Below are 9,902 nucleotides of genomic sequence, written 5' to 3' on the forward strand. Positions count from 1 at the left end.
TGGCATTCACACTTCCTGTTTGGCCAACAACCATCTGTACTGATTCCCAGATATTTCTTACCCTTCAAAACTGGAAGTGAACAATAAGTAAAACTATCAAAATGAGCACTTTCACTATTATTACAGAATTATGTCACATTTCTATCATGGTAGACTAGGTAAATTTATTCTATGAATACTGCATCTCTACACTGATTTAACTATTATTAACTGTTATTAATAATAACACACATATATTCGTCCTCAGTCTCGGGTCTTCCTGTTCCTGCTTCTCTCTTATTCATCACTCTATCACACACTCGTCTCGTTCTCTCTCTCCTTTGTCCTTATAAGGAAGTGGAGCAGTTGGTGGAGTTTGGGCGGAAACGGCGCGCGGTGACAGCTGGGAACTTCAACGCGCTCATACAGGAAGACAACGCAGACGGGGAGCCCGTAATACACCCATTCAGCATCAAAGACGAAAGCCAGGACCACTGTAACATTTCTCAGACGGTGACGGTAAGGAGAAAAGACCGAATGCATTGTTAGATATCTGTGTTAAGCGACTTTCCGGCAAAATCTTTTCTAGACACAACGCGCCGCTGCGCAAATCATGACAACTGAACATCCCTCGCGCATAATATCGCCAAAAGCGACGAATCCTCACAGTGGCATCAGGTCTTATGAATAAAACGCGTTGTATCGTACGATTGCATATATGCAGAATTCATAACAGCAGCGTAACGCGTCGGTGGGAAAAGTTCCTGATCTTGCAGAGCTCAGCGCCCAGTGATGTGAAGTCTGACTCGATTATTCGAATCGGTTCTTTCGAGCAGTTGGTTTCAAAGAGCCGATTCGAAAATTCTGTGAATCATTTACGTCATCGCGTGTTTTAATAAAATGTTTTTTGCGTTTTTTTTTTTTTTTTCGTAAAGAATTCTGTTTCGCTTGCGTGTTCTCGTGCAGTCAGGTCCTGAACGCGTTTCCAGTACGTTTATTATTTGTAGATTTTGTCTTGTGAGTCGGCTCGAGTGATTCACTGAAAAGATCCGACTCGAAAGAATACTGAAAATCGCAAATGAAGGAAGTAGGGCGTGCAGGAAATCGGAACGATTGCTGCATTGTTTGCGTCTTCAAATTATTTTCTATGAACGGTCGCTCTGTATTGTCTGACTGAACGCGCGACAGTGTTGTCCCGGCTGGCCTAATTATTCAGTCAAATCACATCACATCAAATCTCTTGGCTTGCTTCTTGCCTCGTATCCTATTGCAATCCTATTAATGGCTTGATTGCTCGTCAAGAAAGCCAGTAGGCTATCGGTAGTGTCGAGTATGTATGCATGTATGTTTAATGAATATGGCCCATCTCACCCTGCGCTATGCCGAGAATGGATGTGATATGGCCTAGTTTTATTAGTCCTGAAGCGCAAATGACCTGTTTTTATGTCCAGAAGCGCGGCTCGCACCCTCATGCTTGACTATTTAGTGTTAGGTCTGAATGTACTGTAGTTCTTATCTTGTTATGGTTATCTTTAGGGTGTTACCTGCAGAATTTAGAGCAGGTGTTAATGCAGTGCTACTATATTGAAGCACAGAAGCTTTAAGCCGGGTTTGAACACCCACTAACGCGCTAAATAAGGATGAAATGCAGGACATCAGATGACTAGACAGTTTAGGTTCTTCATAAATTATGTCCTCCAGCATGAAAAAAATAAAGTGCAAAGAAGGTCGCACGTAATAGAAGCCACTTCTTTAAACGCATATTTTGTTTCTGTTTTGGTTTTATTTACATGATTCAGAAGTGGATTTAATAATTTGTTTGCTTAAATCTGATTTTGAGAATCTTGCTTGGTTGTTCTGTATTAGTTTTGACTAGACGCTTCAACATTTAGTCGCCAAATTGGCTGGTAAAGGTTCGTTTTAAACTGAGCAGTTCGTCTCGTTGATTCTCCTACATCTGTTGTTGGCCGTTTCTTCAGTAGTTGTTGCCTCCCTGAACTTGTTTACCTGAGGCAAGGCAATTTGACTGCTCTAATTTGAATGTAAATATTTTCTTATAAAGTGAAAAAGAAATTTGAATCTAGTTTGACTCCAGTCTGCTTGTTGTCTTTTGTCACAATTTCTACTTTTATTATATTGTAAGTTAAAATCTGGTGCTCTGTTTGCTCGTGTGTTTTTGTTTCAAGGTGAATGCGCGTCTGTGTTTTGTTTTTTTTCTGTTTTTTATATTCCTGTGTGATCAGATGTTTTGCTCATTCCAGTTGCCTGAACATTTGGAAACAACAGCCACAGCTTGTTGCCACAGTGTTGTTCACTTCCTTTTGCGTTTTCTCAATACGAGTGCAGTTTAATATATCCGACATCTGCACTGTTAATAGTTTTCTACTGTCGATTATAATGCAGTCTTGGGAAATTTGTGGTTCCTGACGGAGTCACAAATAAGTGGGATTTTTCCCTCAGGATTTGGTGCAAGCTCTCATTAAAGGCGGGTGATTACGTGCTCGTATGGATACCTGTACATTTCCCAGAACAGCCATTCAGGTGAAAGGAGGAGTGAGTCAGTGAGCCAGATTCGTGTATCAGGTTTCTGTTACGTAATGCTACCCGTTTAGTGTGTGTGTGTGTGTGTGTGTGTGCATGTGAAGGGGCAGTAAAGATGGACTTGCCCTTTTGATAATCGCCCCGGCCAACAATATCTACTTCCTCTTTGTATTTTTGGAGCATTCTCTCTCTCTCACACATTTTTTTCTTCCTGTTGCATTTTTGTGGGACAGCATGTTATGGCACGTCCCGCATTCTCTTCAGGCTCTGCACATTGCGCATAAATGTTTTGCATCTGTTGACTTTTTAATGCACGCTTCCACTGTTGCTCTTTTCATTAATTTCGCCATCAATAATAAGTCAAATCAGCGGAAGTCAGAAAACAATAACACCCTTTAAAAGTGCTATAAAATAAAAATGCACCCCGTCTATTGTTTTTCTCATTACATAAGCTAGAGTTGGCCAATTATTTGGTTTGCTTAGAGAGAGAGACAGAGAGGAAAAAACCCTTACTAACAGTCTGTCCACAAGTTCACAGTCACATCTGATTACAGTGATTTCTGTACAACCTTGTTTCTGTAATCATTGAGCTATCCCACTTTTTCTCATCAATCAGGCATGGCAGAGCTGGCGGGTCTAGTGCAGCGTCTGGAGGTGGCTGTGGGCCGTCTGGAGGCCATGTCCACTTCTGGGGGTGGAGGAGGCCCTGCTGCTGCATCTGGAGGTATTGAGACAAAACTGCAAACCAGATATATCTGACAACAATTAGCAGTGCTAGCGCAATCGTAGTTAGGAATTTGAAAAGCTAAGCTTTGCTGCGTAAACTGTCTAGCCGTAAAATTATGCAGTTTGTTGAAGATGCCTGTACTATTACTTTAATAATATTACATTGACGCGCAAGACATGAATATCATAATTATGTGTGGGCTTACTTTTGGCTACGGCCTGTAAATTACTATCTTCTTAGAACTCCTGTTTAAGGTCATGGTGAAACGCTGCTATCGGGCTATTCTTGCAGTCTGGTTAGGAGATGGCTTAATCCTGCTCTTGTTTCTGTTTTCTTCAGCGGTTTCGGTGTATGTTGAAGCCTATGACAACTTCCTCTCTGGCCCTGTGGCTCAGTACACTGCCCTCAGTCAGAAGATAGGAGGAGACGTCCAGAAGCATGTGCGTAACGCAGCGCTGACATTATAGTTCCTGAACACTGTCACGCATTGATAAAGTCTCCACTCCATGTGTCTTATCCTTTGTTTTTTTTCGTCTCGCAGGCTGAGCTGATGAAGCAGGCCTTTTCCTCTCAAAGACAGCTTCTGGTCACTGCCTCTAACTCGCAGAAACCTGCTGACGTAAGTGCACCATCTAATATTGACTCGGTACTGCAGTATCATTTCAAAATAAACGCTTTCCAAAGTGTCTTAAGCTCAGCGAGGCTACATTTTGTTAATTAATAATGTTATTTTGTTTGACAAAAATACATTAAAAACAGTAGTGTGAAAAATAACTACAATTTAAAATTATTTTTGTTTTTATATATTAAAGAAAAAAGTGATGGCGAAACTGAATCTTCATCAGTCATTGTTACAGTCTTCAGTGTCACACTACAGAAATCATTATAATACGCTGATTTGCTACTCTTACATTTCTTATCAATGTTGAAAACAGTTGTACTACCTAATATTTTAGTGGAGACGGTGACATGTTCCATATTTGAATAGAAAGTAAAAAATAGTATTATAAAGTTAATGTCTTTTGATCAAATTAATGCATCGTTGCATACGTATTTGTTTAAATAAAAAAAAGGACATTTTTTGAAAGGTAGTGTATCTTTAACTCCAATGTCATTGAATATTTTTGTAACATTTTGTCATCTCCTTTTTCTGTTCCTCTTTCTCATGTTCTCTATTGTATAAGCAGTCTGTCCTGACTTCTCTGCTGGCCCCCATGTCTAAAGTGATTCAGGAGGTGCAGGCGTTCCGGGAGAAGAACCGCTCCTCGCCTCTCTTCAACCACCTCTCTGCTGTCAGCGAGAGCGTTCCCGCCCTAGGCTGGGTGGCCATGGTAAGGAGGAGGGTGGAGACTTTGACTGTCAGAGTGTTGCAGTTTTTGTAGTTGAGTGTTTCTAAGACTAAACCAATTATGGGTAAAGTACTTTTAACCCGGTGGTTTTCAGATCGCTTCGAAAGCCACTGCTTGAACTAATCGATCTCCTCGTTCTCAAGTGTGAGAAGTAGTTAAAGTCCTATAGTTAAATAATATCTGGGTTAAACTGACATGTTGTTGTTTTTTTTTATGAATTTATACGTGGGATTGAAGTCTCAGACTACAGTACAAAAATGTTATGATGTAAAATAATATCTATGTGCTCTGTTTCTAGGTCACAGATTGAGCTTATGATGAGAAATAGCTATGTATTTAACATTATTAATAAAATTATTAACCTCGGGCTGAATGGATGGACGGACGGTGATTTTAAATCACCAGTCCTTATGATAATTGAAGCAACAATGTTTTTTTTGTTTTTTTTCCCATTAGGCCAACAACTTTGTGTAAATGTTCCTAAAACCTCATCAGATTTCTTAACCCCACAGCATATGAACAAGAAACTAAAGTCATAATCAGTGCATATTTGGATTGTTTATTCATTTCTTTCAGTAAACATGTGACCTTGGACAACTAGTCATGAGGATCAGTTGTTTTGTTTCGACATGAGATTTATGCTATATTTATTACATAATCTAAAAGCTGAATAAATAAGCTTTCCACTGATGTATGGATTGTTAGGACATTATGTGGCAAAGATTCAACTATCTGAAATCACCTTTTAAATTTGTCAAAATTTAAGTTCTTAGCAATGCATACTAATCAAAATTAGGTTTGTATATATTTAAGGTAGGAAATGTAAAAAATATTTTTATGGAACATGATCTTTACTCAACATCCTAATGGAATAAAAGAACTATCAATAATTTTGACCACTACAATGTAACTTTGGCTATTGTTACTAATATACCTGTGCTACTAAAGACTGGTTTTGTGGTGCAAGGTTATACGTTATCTTTTTCTTTGTAAATTAGGCACCAAAGCCAGGCCCCTATGTGAAGGAGATGCAGGATGCTGCCATGTTTTACACAAACCGTGTGCTCAAGGACTACAAGGAAAAGTACGTGTCTGTCTGCGCTGTAAAGCAGCTTGTCTATGTGGCAGCAAAATGGCATATCAGTCATTTTCCCATCTGCCTTATTGTCTTATTTCTAGAGATAAGATGCATGTGGATTGGGTCAATGCCTATGTGTCCATTTGGACCGAGCTGCAGGCCTACATCAAGCAGCACCACACGACTGGGCTGAGCTGGAGCAAGTCTGTAAGTCACATTCTTGTGTTTGGTTTGTCCCACATGCTTCTGATTTTCCCAAATATTTAAGAATTTTGGTTTCACAGGGTCCAGTTGCTTCAGCCTCTGGAGGTGCCCCGAGAGGAGGAGCACCTGCCCCACCTCCTCCAGGTCCTCCTCCACCCCCCATGGACTTTGGCAAATCATCAGGTGGAGATGCTGGAGACACCAATCGCAATGCTCTCTTTGCCTCCATCAACAAGGGAGCTGATATTACTAAAGGTATTAAATGCATCCGTAACTGGATGCAGTATTAAAAATGGACGTGATTTGTAAAAAAAAGTATTCAAAATGTTACACCCTTATTGCTTTTCAACTGATTGAAGGTTCATTGCTAAAACGTTAAACAGTCCTTTTGACTAATTGGAAATGATGCAGAGTATTCAACTGATGCAATGTTACAGGAGCTTCGGTTGTGTGTGTTTACATTTTTAAAGGTCATTGCAGCCTTCATGATTAAATAAAGGGAGCACTTATTTCCTAAATGATCTTGTGGCCTTGACTTGTGCATCTCCATTAGACCGTGTCCCATTTGAAATAAATGTATCGTTGTTGTTAAATAACCATTTTAACTGATATTTTAGCTTATTTGTGATACTATTATTGATTATTTATTTTTTGAATATTGAACCTGTTTTTTTTTTTTTTTTTTAAGTTTACTTAATTTGTAGTTTTTTTTGGTAGTCTTTGTCATCTCTACCCATACAAACGCAGCAAAAAAAGGAACAAAGTCAACATAAAATGTATAAGTGATCAATAGAAACACAGTCAAATGTCTCTTGTTTGCCCATCTTATCAGCTGTTGTTTGATGCAGAAGTTTGGACTAAAAGGGAGAAAAATAGAAAAAAATTACAAAAAAAAAAAAAAGAAATAACCGTAATTAGAATAGTATTATTAATAGTAATAGGTTAATAATAAAAAAGAATAATAAATACTAATGGGTGTATGCCCCTTTGTGTTTCCTGGCACATGAAATTATTCAAGACTTGCTTTTAATAGTCTTTTTTTTTTTTTCTCTCTTTTAAGGACTAAAGCATGTGTCTGATGACCAGAAGACACACAAGAATCCTGCGCTCAAAACTCAAACCGGTCCTTTGCCTTCCGGGCCCAAACCCTTCACTGCTCGGCCCACAGCAACAGCCAGCCCGGCCCGTACTCTGCCCCCAGTTCTGGAGCTAGACGGCAAGAAATGGAAAGTGGTGAGTGAGTCAGTGTGCCTCTTATAGTCTGTGTATGCAGCTGAAAATATTTTTGGAAATGCCATTCTAAAAAGTATTTTCCATCTTTATCTTGCCTGTGTTTACTTTAAACATGCCAGTAGAAAAGATACTAAGCAAAGATTTGCTGTTTTAGTATTGAAATAAATACAGATGGGAATTTTTGTGAAGACATGACACCGTTTAGCCAGTTTACTTAATCTCTCTTGGGCTTTTTCCCCTACAGGAAAATCAGGAAGGCGCCCAAGGGCTTGTGATCAGTGACACAGAACTGAAGCAGGTGGTTTATGCCTTCAAGTGCAACAACAGCACTTTACAGGTGAAGGGGAAGATCAACTCCATTACTTTAGGTATGTATGCACTACCATCCTCCAGTCTTCTTCACTGTGATTTTTTTTTTTATATGCAAAGTTTAGATGTAAGTTTTTGTCTTTTCAGATAACTGTAAGAAATTGGGTTTGGTCTTTGATGATGTTGTGGGCATTATTGAGGTGATCAACTGCAAAGATGTTAAGGTCCAGGTGTGTATATGTTTTGTACTTCCATAGATACTTTAAATGTATTTATTATAGAATAAATTCTATGTAAATGCACTTAAAATGTTTTTGTATTCGTTAAGTAAACATTGTGACTGCATATGTGTGTTTAAAAAAACATTCTGCTTCTGAATTTTAAAATCATAACGTATAAAATTTAAAAAGTTTTTTTTTTTTTTTTTTTTTTTTTTCTTTAAACGGTGGAATCACACTGTTTTCTTAAAAATGAAAGTCCTTTTTATTTAATGATCTTAAACTCCCAGATATCTTGATATTTCCCATTTTTCTTTCTTATTACTTTGTTCATCTGTGTCTTGTGAGTCATTGTTCTTCTGTTGATTTCCAGGTTATGGGCAAGGTGCCAACCATCTCTATCAACAAGACAGATGGCTGCCATGTGTACCTGAGCAAGGACTCCCTGTCATGTGAAATCATCAGCGCTAAGAGCTCCGAGATGAACGTGCTGGTGCCCAATAAGGACGGAGAATATGTAAGTAATGGAGCTGATTCGTCTACGATTATACAGATTATAAGAATAGGACTAATTGCTTTTCTATTTCTGTTTTATTCCAGACTGAGATCCCAGTCCCAGAACAATTCAAAACCGTATGGGACGGTAGCAAGCTGGTCACCACAGCAACCGAAATTGCCGGATAAGGGATCATCCTGCGCTGGACCACCCCCATTGCAGTGTCCTTCCTGACTGACCAACGAGCTTAAACTACAAAGTAGAATGGAACGCCAACCAGGTCCACTCTCCTATCAGCCAATCACAGCGGCAATCATATCTTCCTTCAGCTAATGACATGACTGCTTGCTCACCACAAGCACTTGCTCAGTCAGCGGCAGGGCTCCATTCTCTTCTATTCCATTGGTTTGAAACGTTAGCACTTGAAATCGGTTGCCAACAGTTGAGGTGTTTTCATATGTTTTGTTTATGTTGTTATCTTGCAGCCATACTAAGCAAAATAATATGTGAATGGCCAACACAAGGAAGTCATTTTAATCAGATTTTGTATTTTTGGTGTCAGTTAGAATCAGTTTTTTTTTTTTTTTTTTCTCCATTTGCATTTTCTGGTCAGGGGGCAGGTGGTGGTGAGGGGTGGGGGTTCATTACGTTTTCTGTTTGACATATGCAATTCAGATCTGAAGCACATAAATGTCCCTCTACAGACCACCAATGCAGACATTTACTGTAACTTTTTTTTTTTTCTAGGGATAATTAGAACGAGGATTTGTGTCAAATCTTAGAGGACCAATTGGCACCTTGCAGGATTGTTATATTTTCAATCATGACACTGAAACGATGTTTTAAAAAAAAACAACAACAAAAAACAGTAGTTTCTTTAGGAATTCTCATTTCCCTCTTTATTTCATATTGTATTCCAGAGCACATGCACATTCCTTGTAACATAAATAAATGAACATTCCATGGTTCATGACGGAAAAGTGTGGAAAGCGTTTTGATGTCTTGAGTGTTCTTGGCACAAACTGGAGAGAAGGCAGAGAAGGACACAGCGTAGTGTTGTGACGCTCAAGGTACTGTCCGTGTCTGATATCTGATGTACAGATACTGGATTTACATGACATGTGTCCACCTCTTGCTCTCATCATGCTTTATCTAGTTTAGGCTTTAATTCCAACCTCTTAATCTTTACTTTCCATAACATTGAGGCCATGAGTATGGGATTTCTTTTGTATCATTTGTCCTTTTTTTTTTTTTTTTTTTTTTTTTTTGCCGATAATTAGTACTGGAGAACAAACATCATTAAAATGGTTTCAATAAATAACATCACTTTTTTTCCTGAGTCTTTGTGCTTTATTTCATAAAATTAACATACATTTGTTGTAGGAGTCCAGCGTTTTCCATTTTATTTTTTGGAAAGGTGATGTGGAGCAGAACGTTATAAAAAAGACATACAAACTATTAAACGGTTGTGTATTTTATTTATTTGTAGTTTATTTTCTAAACTTTGCTAATGTTAATAAGAGTTGTTTAATTGTTAATGTTAACAAGCATAACATTAGTTTTAGCATTCACTAATGCATTACTAAAATTACATCAAATAAGATTAATAAATGTTGTAGAAGTATTGTTCTGTCTGTTTAACTAATATTAATAAACATTAAAGTGTTTTCTTAAAAAAAAAAAAAAAAAAAAAAAAAAAAAGTTTAATGATGCATTTCATTTTTTTAAAAAAAAGACATTAAAGATGTGCTATCTTATCCAAACATGT

At 38.1% G+C, this 9,902-nt stretch overlaps 1 protein-coding gene across 1 annotated transcript; it reads left to right on the forward strand.

The window, feature by feature from the left end:
• The first annotated feature begins 341 nt into the window (after positions 1-341).
• On the forward strand, positions 342-9,465 carry cap1 (CAP, adenylate cyclase-associated protein 1 (yeast)). Its single transcript, XM_043218325.1, has 13 exons — positions 342-498; positions 3,137-3,244; positions 3,587-3,687; positions 3,789-3,866; positions 4,435-4,578; positions 5,595-5,680; positions 5,776-5,881; positions 5,959-6,133; positions 6,939-7,111; positions 7,356-7,479; positions 7,568-7,650; positions 8,012-8,155; positions 8,239-9,465. The coding sequence occupies exons 2-13, from the start codon at positions 3,139-3,141 to the stop codon at positions 8,320-8,322; spliced, it is 1,404 nt and encodes a 467-aa protein (XP_043074260.1). The 5' UTR covers positions 342-498; positions 3,137-3,138; the 3' UTR covers positions 8,323-9,465.
• The last annotated feature ends 437 nt before the right edge of the window (positions 9,466-9,902 follow it).

This window comes from Puntigrus tetrazona, chromosome 19, assembly GCF_018831695.1.
Source record: "Puntigrus tetrazona isolate hp1 chromosome 19, ASM1883169v1, whole genome shotgun sequence".
Taxonomy (NCBI): domain Eukaryota; kingdom Metazoa; phylum Chordata; class Actinopteri; order Cypriniformes; family Cyprinidae; genus Puntigrus; species Puntigrus tetrazona.

What these genes read in the sequence shown, in the direction of transcription:
- cap1 (XM_043218325.1), top strand. Translation starts at nt 3,139, where the DNA reads ATGGCAGAGCTGGCGGGTCTAGTGCAGCGTCTGGAGGTGGCTGTGGGC. An exon ending in GATCAACTCCATTACTTTAG is followed by an intron (nt 7,480 to 7,567) that starts GTATGTATGCAC and finishes TTGTCTTTTCAG; the next exon opens with ATAACTGTAAGAAATTGGGT. An exon ending in CCAATAAGGACGGAGAATAT is followed by an intron (nt 8,156 to 8,238) that starts GTAAGTAATGGA and finishes GTTTTATTCCAG; the next exon opens with ACTGAGATCCCAGTCCCAGA.